This window comes from Antedon bifida, chromosome 1 (assembly GCF_963402885.1).
Source record: "Antedon bifida chromosome 1, ecAntBifi1.1, whole genome shotgun sequence".
In the NCBI taxonomy this organism is placed as follows: Eukaryota; Metazoa; Echinodermata; class Crinoidea; order Comatulida; family Antedonidae; genus Antedon; species Antedon bifida.
Genome location: NC_136226.1, coordinates 1,467,148 through 1,482,443, shown reverse-complemented (window position 1 = coordinate 1,482,443; position 15,296 = coordinate 1,467,148). Strand labels below are relative to the sequence as shown.

The 15,296-nt window shown below is 31.0% G+C and overlaps 1 protein-coding gene across 2 annotated transcripts in view; it reads right to left on the bottom strand.

Moving 5' to 3' along the window:
* LOC144836970 (cyclin-dependent kinase 14-like) overlaps window positions 1-15,296 on the bottom strand; it is a 48,170-nt gene that overhangs the window by 3,889 nt on the left and 28,985 nt on the right. For both annotated transcript variants that reach the window (XM_078691931.1, XM_078691938.1), the window contains 8 exons: window positions 14,017-14,203; window positions 12,283-12,403; window positions 11,784-11,877; window positions 10,348-10,411; window positions 9,595-9,643; window positions 9,317-9,365; window positions 8,687-8,777; window positions 6,002-6,086 (listed from right to left, as the gene is read on the bottom strand). In XM_078691931.1, coding sequence (XP_078548057.1) covers window positions 6,025-6,086; window positions 8,687-8,777; window positions 9,317-9,365; window positions 9,595-9,643; window positions 10,348-10,411; window positions 11,784-11,877; window positions 12,283-12,403; window positions 14,017-14,203 — 717 coding nt within the window. In that variant the 3' untranslated portion in view covers window positions 6,002-6,024. The remainder of the gene's footprint in view (window positions 1-6,001; window positions 6,087-8,686; window positions 8,778-9,316; window positions 9,366-9,594; window positions 9,644-10,347; window positions 10,412-11,783; window positions 11,878-12,282; window positions 12,404-14,016; window positions 14,204-15,296) is intronic.

Below are 15,296 nucleotides of genomic sequence, written 5' to 3'. Positions count from 1 at the left end.
AATTAAAAAGTGTGTGATATGATGATAAAATGAATATACCTTTATTGACAAAAAAAGCACTGGTTATTAACACTGATTTCAAGGATGGATTCATTATTCTAATTGACAACTTAAGAAGTAAAAATAACAAACGTGATATCTTTAAGAAATTAACATTATACTAAAACCGAATACTTCCCTTTTGAATTCTTGAATAATTTCAAAGATTTTATAATCTCACACATTTACAAAACTTTAATTGGAATAGTGCAGAATTCTTATTAGGTTATAATATGTAAGATGACATAGGTAGAACAAATATCAGTTGGTCTTATTTATTTTCCAACATTTGCAAAATGCAGTCATCAATCTGATAAAAGCGGATTCATGATTCTGGCAAATACACCTTATCAGCTAGAACTAAAGAAGCGCTACATATTAGGCCTAATTGGCCGAAACCCTCATTAAATAAACAATTAACACACCTAAACATATAGTTACAAAGTTATTTAATACACTTACAGTGTAGATAGTTATCTTGATGACAACAAGTTTCTAAAAAGATTTTTTTTTTAGATTTTGACAAAAACTGTGAGATGTGACATTATTAAAAGGATGTGGTCAAAATAGAAGAATTTTGACCACAATCAGTTGGTTAATAGATTACAAAACTACTGGGGTAATAATTTAATCCCAAAAAATGCAAGCATGGTCTAAAATCACAATTTATGGTTCCTTGTCTACCAAAGTGGTAAAGTTTTGGAAGAACTGACTCTGCAGCTATCGAACTCTAGCTGTTTTTGCTGTCATAACACTAGCAAAGTACAAGCCGCAAAGGCCAATTTGCAATAACTTACCCATTATTAAAAACCCATCTTTAGGTCATCCACACAGGAATGTACACAACAGTACATGGCTTACCTTATATTCAACCATCAATCAAATACTTGTTTATTGCAAACTTAATGGAATATCTAGTTTTGAAGTTTAGAAATGGGACTTTGGAAAAGTATATCTTAATATCATAAAAGAAACATTTACTGTACTTTAAAAACAGCTGACAAATAATATTTATGACATGCAACTTAAAATAATTCAGTTTTGTTTCTGGTAGTTTGAGATAGATATTGTTACTTATTATTGGAATCATGTGATTGTGATTAATGTTCCTATAAATAATAAAAAATATCCGAATGTCCATCATATTTTGTCAACCTTACTAAATCAGAAGGCTTTTGAGTAGTTTAAGAGTACTTAAGATAAGTAATTTATCGTGGATGTAAGGTTTATAAAATTTACATAAAAGATAAAGCAGAATAAAGTAAATTGTTTTTAGAAATGATAACAAAACAAGCAAGTATTATTCTTAGAAACGGATGTCCAGAAAAGAAAATATATATTCTTAGAGGAAGCCGCTTAAAATATAGTTTTTAGGTTGACATAAGTATTTTCAACATCTACAAATCTTACTTTAAGTCTACATTAGTAAAATAAATTTTTTTTCTAATCGTAAATCACAACATGCTTAAAGCACCGCACCGAAGAGAAACATAAATCAGACAGACGTACAAAACACCTGGGTTAGGAACGTGCCCTGAAATTACAAATTGTTGGAACGTCGCCTGTAGCGATAGAAAATTACAGTGAAGCCAATTTTAGATAAGACACTCTACTGGACGCTAGGCATTTAAATGAAAATAAATACAGGGACAAGTAGGTCAAAAGACAGTGCAGTGTGACTTACTGTCTGTCACTCAAATTTACTTAGACACAATATTTATTAGAAAATTATATTTCAGCAGAAGTTGAATTTGGTATTTTTCAAAACAATAGCAAGAGAGTATCTTAAACTGATACACTGTTTATACCACAATGTACTTTTTCATATAAATACCCCCACAAAATACTGAACTTTTAGTTTGTGTTTGTACATCTGCTTTGTTTTATATTGCTGTACTTTATTAAATTGCACACAATGCTAGGTATTTTTGTAAATTGAAATTGAATCAAAATATTAAAAAGGTTAAATTGTGCCGCAAATTTCAAAGTTAAACAAAATTTAAACAAATGCCTATTAAATCGCATTATAATTATAACGATAACAATTACACAAGAGGAGGTTATTAACCCTGAAAAAAATATTTAAAGGAATATTTTGTTGTAGAAGAACCGGACTAATCTTCACAGAACAAGGTAAACCAAGGTAGTTAAACCCTAGATAAAATAGCAGTCTAAAGACAGTTGATATAATCCAAGATTTTGTAGTGACGATTTAATCTCTCTGGTGTATACAGCAAGTTGCTTTCACGATTGTACGCACGATCTCTACAAATACATGTTATTCATTCACCTGTTGCCGTGACTAAGTCTATGAGAATGCCTAAACATTGCGCTTAACTTTTTAACAGAAAAACAAGAGCAATTCAAACTCTAGGTTTATGGAAAAAATATTTCAACTTATGTTTAAAGTGGTATAATAAAATTTGTTTTAGTTATAGTCAAAAGAAAACAGTATATCGTCTAGGTTCTGTGTTTTTGACCAAAAAAAATATTTTGCCACATATGGCATTTCATACGTATAATACTTTATTATCGAGACAAAATTGAAACGACAACTGGTGGACTAACGTGAGAAAGACAAATTAAATACAGACTTGGGGCAAGTTTCATTGTTTCCTAAATGAAATTAAACTGTTTCACACAAGCAAAGAAATGGTAACTAAATGTTAACACAACTTGAAGATCATACAAAAATAGTTTACAAAGTTGGAGGGCTGTGTTTCGGTAAGCTGGTTAAACATGATTTAATCTTTTCTATAATACTAATAATCCAAAAGGAATTTACATAGATTAACATAACACTTGAGGGATTAACATAAAACTTTTAAAAACATGCTGCCGAATATTTTTCAAAATATTAAAACTGTAACGTTCGTACATGAACTGGAACAAGGTAATATGGATTAGCGGATTAAACAGATTTAAATGGATAAAAAAAATAAATCATAATGTCATGTTGTTTTTTACTTTTATGTTCATGAAAGATTTAAGAAGAATTTTCTGTGATATAAAAATCTCCAGATTTATGCAAGTATAAGCCAATGACCTGATGGAGGATTAATCGGATCAATAAGGATTAACATAATTAATATTAGACAAGATTATCAATATCTGCTAGTTATGCAAATATCACAGGAGGGGGAATGTGATCATGTTTTATTTCTACTATTTACAATTTAATTAGCAGGAAAGACTAGTGGTTTGTAGATGACCTTAACTTGAACTCTTGGTGTATATGCAATTAAAGGGACATCGGATTTAAAATCAACTTCCAATTAAAGGTACATTTTAAATTAAATTTTAATTAAAAATCAGACTACACAAATGGGGTTATCTTTGCTGACCACAAGGATATATTTATATGTTTTGTGTCCACTTAGTCTCATTAAAATAAATCAATTCATTACAACGTATTAACCTGATATAGGTTTATCTTTGCATTACACATTTTCACATTCATTCCAAGGAGATATTTTTGTGATCCTTGCATTATTAGTAAAGCAATTAATTCAAGGAACAAATTAAGGTAAATCAATTAAAAATAATTTAAAATAGCGTGATTAAATAATGATTGAACATATCTTTAAACTCAGATATCTTACAGTTTTTAAATCCAATTAAAAATGGGTTTATTGACTATCAATGTCTTCAACATTCCTTTGTATGGTGGCATTTGTTTCCATCTCTATTCACTACCCAATTCACTTTCTGTTCCAACTTTATTTCTGTATATTCAAATACTCAGTATTGCTTATTGAAGCTGACAGAACGTATGTACAATAGCACTGGTTTTTCTCAAACCATTAACTCCCATATGTACATGTTTCCCTTTAAACTTTTAGCATATGTTGAGGTGATTCTATGAAACGGGTTGGTACTGTAACTAAAGGAACTATTTTTTCTCTCTAAAAAACAGAGAATGTTTATCGCAAACATACATACTTGTTCAAAAAGATATTTATATGTTGCTAGTTAATAAACTCGACAAAGTAAGTCAGTTCTTAACTATCATGGTAAAATGGGGTGGCTGTTCACAACTATGCGAAATTTAGGTTCATATCCTTATAGTCATTCAACAAGGCAACATGTACTGTGTATAATTATTGAAGATGACAAACAGATTTGTTTAAATGTATTTAAAATGATTCAACTTATAAAATCAGTTCATGGTCACTCTGGCAAGAAATATTAACAGAAGTCATTCATAGAAATGACATTTAAATGATGTAAATCTGGAAACAAGGCTACACAATCAAAATCTAATCAACAAGTCACACCTCCCAGATCAAACTCGTTTCTATGTGACAAAATCATTAAAATTCACTTTAAATTCCTCAGAAAATACCTACAGCATTATAAAACCTAAAATAATTGATACAACATTTTGTGTGGGGGATAAATTCTGTCTACACTAACAAACCAGTTTGACAAAAAAAAAGTGAAATCACATCACATCACATTTTTTGTCACATAAAGTTTGATAGTTTAGTTTAGTTTTAAATGTTTTTTTCTTTTATTTTCTCTTTATACTTTTATTTAGCCTTCAGGCTAACATAATGTATGTAATGTATGTAAGAAGAAGAACGGGTGCCGCCGATTTAAAGGCGTATGTTCAATAAAGTTATTATTATTATTATTATTTTAGTGTAGATAGAGCTTAAGAATAGATTAAGTTCATAATTTTCTAAAATTGAATCAATTTACACAAAATATTGCTTATATAATCTAGTACAGTAGGCATACTACTACTTGTGAAAACCACTGCTGATTTTCATATGATAGAAGTTATAAATTCAAAATAATGTTTTATGTTCTATGTGTAGAATTCTGTTATATAAAAAATGTTTTATAATTCACATTATTCCACATTGGCTTCTGAGAATTAGCATCGCCGTTTAGTATCTCCTGCCGATATCATGAACTATGCAAAATTAAATTATTCAATATGAACTCAAAAGATTTGATTATGACCTATATTTGGCAATGAACATCAAAATAAGAGAAACATTCTGAAGTACAAGTAAAAAAATATTAATACGGTACAACATGTTTATGAAGTAAAAAGCTTTAGAAGGCTTTTAAATCTTGATGGTTAGGGATTAAACTTGTCACATACTAAGTATTGCCTCTACAATCCTAGTAAAAAACTACATTTATAATGAGACAGGTATAGAGGACATTGTGATAATGCTAGGCTAAGTTGTCACATGTAAGCGCTAAGCTAGCATGGTTACAACCTAAGCCTAATATTATTCAATCCAATGCATATCATCTAGACTTATACTATTCTAGTAAAAAACAATGTTTAAAGTGGACATGAGGCCAGGCGATGTTGTCACATGTAAGCGCTAAGCCATCATGGTTACAACCTAAGTCTAATATTATTCAATCCAATGCATATCATCAAGACTTATTACTATTCTAAAAAACAATGTTTATTGTGGACAGAAGGCTAGGCTAAGTTGTCACATGTAAGCGCTAAGCCATCATGGTTACAACCTAAGCCTAATATCATTCAATCCAATGCATATCATCTAGACCTATTACTATTCTAGTAAAAAACAAAAAGTTTAATAGTGGCCAGGTAAAGTTAAACTATCACGGTGACAGCCATAGCCTAAAATCCTAATGAAACACTACATTATAATGAGGTTGGATGTAATATAGTGGACATAATTCTAGGCTAGGTTTTCACAATATTTAAGCACTAAGCCCTAATGGTTACAACTTAAGTTTAATATTATCCACCCAGTCTAATTTTCCACTATGAAAATATTTCTATATCATATTTAAAGGTAAAGGAACAGCTATGTCGGTTTTTTTCAAATAAGCTAGGCACGAAATATAATAATATAATGATGTCACATTCTTAAAGGAATTAAGCCATAACTTCAGTCGTATTCACTACTCTAGTAAAAATAAATTACAAAATGAAGCTTAAAAAACTAAAACAAATACATACCTTTCAATACCGAGTCAAACATTTTAGTTATTATTTGAAGGTTCTGGTCGATACACCAAACTAGGAATGTTGTAGATTGAAGATGCTGTGGAAATTTAAAAAAATCATACGCCTTGTAAATTTTCTATTGTTTAATAAATAATGTATTCTTATTCTATAGTATTTTTTACAAGTATAATTAAGTATTAAGAGAGTGAAGACTGATGAGGAAATAAAATTAGAAATAACATGTTTCAGTATTTTGTATCAGATTACGTCAGAAGAGCAAACAGTTGATTAAGGACAATTAAATACAATTTGTAACTGGCCAAATGCACAGCTGGCCAGGTCAACTTTCTAGTTCAATTCTCAAAGTTTGCAAAACCACAGACAATAAAATCACCTTGGTTATGGACATGTGTCTCCCTCGGGTGAGGGGCATATGTCTCCCTTGAGGGCAAGACACATCCCCAAGGGTTATCCCTACCACCACATGAATCGTGGTAATGTCATTTGATTCAGATTGGTAATAAATCAAACCTTGAATTCATGTTCAATTTAAAGAAATATAAATTTGTTTTTAAATGTTTGATGATGATTTCACTTTTAGATCTGTATCTAAAATTAGATTATGTTGTGGTGACCGTGGTCATGTATGTCCTTAGTTGACCATTAAAAACATGTTTCATATCCTATCACTATTTTTATTCATTATCTGTAAAATTGTGTTAATTCTTGAAAGACTGTCTGACACATAGCATTTAAAAGGAACCACTAAAACTAGTAGGTGTGTGTGAAATTATTTATACTATTAATATTTGCCTCGCCCTGCCAAATATAGACAAAAGCAAAAGGCAATTTGTGCATGTAACTCTCCCGGACTCAAACAACGAAAATCAACAACTTGTTAAGGTACAAAAGGTCCCAAATTCTGTGAACTTCCAAAGGTCTTGAAAATATGGGCAAGCAGAAGGGAGTCTAATTTTGGGACAGTTAACATGAGCATTAAGCTCTGTCTACACTACCAAACTTTATGTGATAAAAATGCTCATAATATATAGACATGATGTCACATCACTACCATATTTGGGCATATCACTACCATATTTAAGTATATCACTACCATATTTGGGCACATCACACTTTTTTTTGTCAAACTAGTTTGATAGTGTAGACAGAGCCTTATATGTTTACTGCTTACAAAGAAAAACAAATAATAAAACACAAATGAAAGTTTACTGTGCCATGTACAAAACATTCAAATGTGTTCATAGAATGTAACATACAAATCCATACAACACACATCTCAAAAACAAAAAAATTACTCATGAAGAAAAACAACTTCCTTTAAAATTATGGCTGGGACGAGGGAAATGAGGTAAATTGAAGTGTGGGTAATATCTCCCTCGTGTTTGCAGATGGGAAAGTTAATCATTAGGTAAGGTTCTTGCACGTTTTACTTGTAGTTTGTCTGAAATACCCAAGAGAAAAAGCTTTGTATTGCTGCATGAAATTACTTATACATTTTAGCAATTACGTTCAGCTGTTAAGGTGAATTTATAACACCCATCTTTTGAACATGCAGGAAATTCAAAAATGTGTTATCTATTAAACGATAGTTTCTTTTTCAACGTGTAAAATGTCTCTTTTCTGTTTGATTTAGAAACAATTATTTTTCTTTCTTGAGGTTTTCCCTTACAGATATTTCCAGAGTGTTGAAAACAACAGTAAATGTGACAGATAGCTTTGTTCCATTATAAGTAAATTTTGTAATAGGTCTATATTTAAATTCTTTGAATATTGTTCCGTATTTTCTTGGAATTGTCCTTTTCCTAATGTTAACACATTAACTTTAAGCTTAGAAACTGTCCAGTGCATTTTCATTATCAATGGATTTGAATAATGTTGACAACTAGAGCAGAGACCTTAATTAATGTGGTTTTTTTGTCTGTCTGTTATAATTTAAATGTCACAGTTTCAAATTATGAACTTCATAAATGTTTTAAATATTTTACTCTTTCACGTTTTCACCAAAAAAAACATCATTAAAATTTGAGTTTCACTTCATTTTACATAAACGTGGTTAACTGTCTTTTATTGCAACATAAATATTAAAAAATATTTTTTGGAAACAGTTCAAAATGTAAAACAATCGATAAAAACTTGAAAACATGTCATAAACATTGCTGAATCATGATGAGTATTTAATTTTGTCATACGATAGAGGGCAGGCTACAGAATGTGAGATGACTCATGTATATAGACTTTAAAATATAAAAATCTTTGTGGAGTTTTATGTGCTATAAACATAATTGGTGTAATTCAATAACATGAATTTTAAAAAGCATTTTATAATGATTAATTTAATTGGAACCCATGCCTATTTAAAAATGTATTTCATTTGAAGTTAAATAGCAGATGATTGTGGTTGTGTGCTGCAAGGGAGGGAACCAGGGAGGTTTGTAGGATTCGAAAGAACCCCTTGTGGAAATCCTGGTTACAGGATTGTGCTGTCGAGTACATTGCTATTTACATTTACTGCTGCAAAGGTCTTTCACACCAGCACTGGCAAATCAAATCGTCATTGTTTTATTTTTTCGACGCTCCATGCACCAATTGATATGCGTGTAGCTGATTTGATTTGCTGGCGCCGGACCGCAACCGTGCCGGAATAGGTGTGAAAGAGCCTTTAAGCATAATACTTACTGTGAGGTAAGCTGTGTACACTTGGTGGTAGACTGCTAAAGTACTGGTGGAGCATTGATGACTTCGTATCTATCCTTCTCTTTGGATCCATCTACAGAAACCAACAAAAACACATTTTAATAAAACAACTCAAAGAATCAGACATATTTACATTTTTACACTTTTAATGGAATTTAATTATCATAAAATGATCCTAAAAATTCGTCAATAAAATAGGAAAACAAACACACATGCTTGAAAACATAACCTCCTTGGAGGAGGTAAAAAGTGCTTTTGCTATCAAAATTGAAATTTCCTTGTTTTGCAATTTTTTTGATTTTTTGTTTTTACCTCTGTAATATATTGTTTTACTCGTTTTAGCATCAGGTAAAAGAATTTTACTATTGTAATATAAATATATCTGTACTTTGATCAATATCAATTGGGCTATTAGTTTTTAATAAGCAGAATAAAATTTGATTATTATTAACCAAACAATTTATTTAATTGTTCATTGCTGTCTACAATGATTGAGGCTACTTCATGTTTTAGTCAAACTAGAGGGCTCACTATCGAAAGTTACAACAATTTGTTTCATGAAATCAGTTGTGAGAACAAAATAAATTATAATACTGCCCTCTATCAACATACCTGTAAGAGTTGTTCAGCAAGTTCTGCAGCCCACGGAATGTTACATAACCTATAGAAAAAAATAAAACAAAACTAATATATTTGCCAGCCTGAGGTGATTGTTATTGTATCGGTTTTTTGTATAGTGTATCTTTCATACTTATATATGCACATATGCACAATGATTATGAATAAAGAATAAATGAATGAAAATATCATTATGTAACACTTGGTAAAACATTTAAGACGGTTATGTTTTTATCGCTTTGGTTGTTGATATGGTATGGTTGAATACATACTTTGGAATGGATGTCCTTAAAGATTTCTGTCGATATGACTTAACACAAGCTGCAACAAAACAAGAAATCAAAGTTAGAAAATTAAAAAAAATTGAAAAAAAAAATGAAAGAAGAAAAGACCTTCTAAGATGGTAGTTGCATCGATCAAATAGAGTTATGCGGTGCTGAAGTCACAATGGTAGGTGGCGCTGTGTGGTTGCTAGCCAACTAAAAAATGCGTTCAACCTGCCTGAGTGACTCCAAGGTTACCAATGGTTTGGAATAGGCTTATTGAAGTACCAATTTTAAAACTTAAAACTAAAATTTCAAAAGATCCCTAAATATTTAATCTATTTATCTTCAACTACAGTTTAAGTTTTAAAAAATCAAGATAAGATACATAATTTGATAGAAATACAGATCTATACAGTTTATCAACATAGTAGCGTTGAACGCATTTTTTGGTTGGCTAGCAACCATACAGCGCCATCTATCATTGTGACGTCACACCGCAGAACTCTATAGCCAGCTCACAGAAAACATGCTCAAGGATGGTTCCACTGGTGACTTATTTTCGTAGATTTATTCATATTTCTTTAAATATATTGTGTTATCAATGGGACCTTTCCAGTTCTGGTTCTATTTTGAGATAGTCTTGTATTGGCAGAGTAAACCAGTACTTTTATGCATCTCTTATCCAATCATTGTCTTTTTAAAATTCTTTTTCCTAAACTCCAACTCAACCTGTCAACTCTTCAAATGTTCTTATCTCACCTTCTTTGTAATAGGGTAACGATGACACTCCAGGCCAACTCTGTTCCGTTGGTGTCCCTAATATCTGAAATACAATTAATATTTAAAATATTTGAAAAATTGACCAAGTGGTACCAGAAAATATAAAATGCAAGTCAGGGCTGATTGTCAGTTTTGTAAAGGTGTGTAAGCCTACAATGACAAATCATTTACAAAACTTGATAATAACAGGTATTGTAAGGTGGGCTAGTACTAATTCAAACATATTTGAACTTTGTATAGCTTACAAAAAAAGAAAATGTATATGAAATTAATGTAAGGGAAGGATTCCTGTTGATGATCCAATACAAATCTAAACCTGAATCATTACTTTTTTTCTCATTATTTGGAGTAAGTTTTATGCTATGTTATATGATTTTGGTACAATTATAGTGATTGTCGTAGTTTTTGTAATTTTCTAGTCCCTTTTTAGTTTAGTTCTCAAATAAGATGATAATTGAGTTCATAAAAGTAAGATGATAGTTAGTTAAGGGAATTTGTGGGTGGATACGGATTTAACAAAAAAGTTTTCAACACACAAGTGAGTTAAAGGAATGTTATTAAAGGAATTTGTACAAGCTATATGACCCAAGCAGCATGATCGGGATACAACCTGTTAGGTTGTCATGGTTACAGTGTTGTTTTACACCAACCGTAAGGGAATCTCTACTACGAATTCAATTACCGGTAATGGAATCTGAGTCTTCTCATAATTTCTATGCGGCTTTGCATAAAATATAAATTAATAATGATAAATTGCCAAATTGAAAATTCAAAAAATGAAGAAATAAATATATAAAAATTAGATAAATTTCATTGGTGGAATTTAATAATTTACTGAATCTGTCTTTCTTATCTGTTAAATCTGTTAGAAAATAAATACATTTCACAGGTCACACTATTAGGCTACTGTATATGTGACTAATTGACCATTTGACATTAATTCAAGACAATTTGCCATGACCACTCAAATTCTAGTTAGGCACCAGATTTCCCTGAAATTGTATTCACCTAGATTTTCTTAATTCCCTTATGTTTCCCTTAGCCTAAGTGTGAATTGTGAATATGACCACAGTGGCCATATTTGGGCACGTAATCACACTTTTTTTGTCAAACTAGTTTGATAGTGTAGACAGAGCTTAAAACCACTAACATTTTAGTTCGGTACCTGGCCTTTAAGGGAGACCTGTACAACAAGATACATTGATTCTTAATCCTGTATTAAGAATTCCCAAGAGCCAGAGAGTATATTTTCTAAATGCTAGCAAGACTAGATAATGCTCTACTATGATTCTAGCAATAGTATGACACAGCAGGAACCTTATTTCAGGTGTCTGTAGAACATGGTATGCAAGATGTATTTGTTTTATTTAACTTAACACAGAAACCAGAGATGGGTGAGAGAATTCTAGGCCTACCTTGAATATTCTCTCTAGCTGGTCTTTGAAGTCTTTCATTCCAGGAAATAATGCTTGGCCTGTGATCATTTCAACAAAAATACACCCTACACCCCTGAAAATAATAAGAAAATGGCAATAAATATATTATTTATTCATGCACAGAAAGTGTACTGTACAGTCGGGCAGCAAAGTGGATGACCTCGCGAATTATTACCAAATAATAGATAAAGCAAGTAGTATAGTATATATAGTGCGGAATTACAAAATGTAGAAAAAGTAACTTTCAATAAAATTTAAATTGCTTTTTGATTTGGTCTTCTAAGAACCCACATCCAATACAGTGCAATGATCAGCACTGCAATTGTCCAATAGTAGGCCTACAAAATTCTTCACAAGGACTTATGTCCATTCAAATAACGAAAACATCTCAAAAGTAAAGAGTATTATACCATTATGATTAGTATATAGACTAATAAAATGTTCTATAATTATTTAAATTCCTTAACAAGTTTCTTACCACATATCTAACTGTATTGAATAGTCTTTTGAGCCTAGGAGGACATCAGGAGGCCGGTACCATAGTGTTACAACCTCATGTGAATAGGTCTTACTCGGTATCGACTTGGCTCTGGCTAGGCCTAGAAAAAAAAGATTTTGTGTCATTTTCATTAAATTTTATCTTTTATATTTGTTAATCATGTTCAGTGATATTGTATCAAGCATTTTGAAATAGAGAAGGATGAGGGCCTAAAATTGTAAAATAAACTTCTGAAATTAACATGTCCTATTTTTTGTATTGCAATTTTCAGAATTTAGGGTTGATGGGTGGGGTGGCTTTCCCCGCCCAAACCCTGCTCCCCTGACCACCCGCATCATGAATCCCCTATTACGATTCTGTTTTTATGTACTGTATAATTTCAACATTCAAGCTGTTAACGAGGTTACAGCAACAATACACACTTATTAAGTTACACAGATGTTATTTTCTATTTTCAGGTACTTTCAATCAATTCATTAACGAAATGCCTTCTTCAAATCAGTGTGACATCAAAATAAAGTGTAAGACGCGAATGAAAGTACAAAATTAATTGAAGGCAGAATAACATTACATATAGACCTAATTACATTTGACGGTCAGATAAAATATTTGTTTGTCAAATTACATAAGTATAGACACGATTAATACTACTACTGTATAAGCTTTATTTAAATCTACTGTAAAGCATAAATTACTAAATAACTGAGATATATATATTTTATGTGGATCAATTTTTAATTTTGTATATATTTTTTAAAATTTTATTTTTGTTGATACAAATCAATTTCAGGTTCTTTGATAATGTTAGTGTACATTTTTTAAGCCTGTTTTTTACATAAATAAAGAAACCTGATATTATAAATTAATATCTATAACATCGATGTATCACATTCGTAATATAAAATGTAAATAATGTTGTCGTTTTTACTTTTAATGCATGGCACGATGTACATCAGTCGCCACGGTAATCCCTTTGTTTATTACCCTGCCACTAGCTACTTATTGCCAATTATTTCAATGTAGCAGGAATCACAATACTTAGCTACATATAAAGTCTCTCATTTAATGTAATACTAAGATAATAGTTAAAAACTATTGAAAAAGACGGAGAGTGAAGAATTTTGTAATCGCTCTTTATGAGAAATTCTTTAATTGATTGGCTTAATGTATTAATACACAAACCAATAGTATAGTGTTGGTAATCCAGGTGTAACCATGGGTAGGTCAAGACACAACCTTGCGCTGATTACTAACTGCATTATGGGAGTATGTTTCCATACGTGTTACAATTACCAGGGTAATAATGTAAAGCGCTTGGAAGAATTGTGCAATAAGCGCTATCTAAGAACGAATATTTTTATTATTAATCTGAGTTCCGCTATACCTGGACAAACCGAAAATAGACCATGCTCTTCTGGGAGGAAGCTACGACATGAAAAGTTTCTTGTACAACCCTTTACAAAAATGGCTAAGCATCCAATCGTCTATAGAAGTTCCTTGAACATCCCATTAGAATAATGGACCAATCACCCAACCACATAAAGGTACCAGCATCATCATTTCAGTAGAGCATGGGCTATTGTTGGTTTATCCAGGTAAGTTAAGCACAAAATAGAAAAATAGATTACTGGGTACAAGTATACAGCTACTTTTGATGATAATATTGATGATATTTTTGTGAAAAACACAAAAACAATTTTAAGAAATCCTCACCAAAATCAGCAAGTTTCAACTCGCCATTTTCACTAATAAGAATATTCTGTGGTTTTAAGTCCCGATGAAGAATAAGCTGCCTGTGACAAAAGTCTAAGCCACGTAATAACTGGAAGAGGAACAGACAAACGTTGCTTGGGTGTAGACTACCTCCTTGGTTCTCTAAGTGTGTATTTAAGTCTGTGTTCTGCAAAATAATAACAATAAATAGGATATGAATATAAAATAATTTCGCACTTAAGTGGAAAGTAAAGTCAAAGACTGGATAGCTCAAAAGAAAACAAATTTTACTCCATTTTCAATTGCCTTTTTTCCCCCTTTCTTTAAATTTTTTAGGTTTTTGTGTATTTCTTATATAGCATGAAAAAATTAGTTATGGTAAAGTTCAAAATAATACATTTTTGATACACATCTTATTAATCTGTTTGCGTTATTAAACAAATAAAATAGTAGTTGCCTCATTCAATCCTACAATAGTCATTAACCTAGCAATAGAGCGTTCAAACGACACTTGTCAAAAATTAAAACAACAACCACATCCAGTAATATTGAACCACTTAATACTTCCAACTGAATTCCCAGCAACAACATTTCCATGGATCTTTCAGGACGCTTCCTTGAGATAAGATCCTATACCGGAAATATGGATAAGGTCAAAGGAACCTATTAGTACTTAACATTTCCCGCCAGGAAAATCCAGAACACTGAATCAATTTTATGTTGTTTGTTAACATAACATGTTGTTATTTCTAAAAATAATCACTATTATTAGTTTGTATAGTTTAGAAAGGTATAGGTAGAAATAATGTCATTATTACTTTCAACAAATATCTAAGACCTAGTAAAGACGGAAACAATGGAGTAATTATTCTTGACTCCATGCGGAAACAATGACAATAGTGCAGATAATATGTTGAGGAAGAGAAAAATGTTAATGTTGATAACAATGATGACATAATGAAGGTGAGAATGCTAGCAAATTATTATTGATGATGGGAATATAATGACGATGATGATGACGGCGACAAAGATGATGATATGATGATTATAAAGATATTGATGTCTTTATTAAATGATGAAGATGTTTGAATTGATGATGATTATAAAGATAGTGTTGATTATAATTACGGTAATAAGATTGTAATAATGATAATGATAATCGTGATAATTACAATAGTAATTATTTAAACTTTATCAACAATTTCACAATTTATTACCAATGCAAAAGAAAGCTTCTTAAATTATTCTAGAATCTTAGTGATCAATTTCTTATTAAAGTC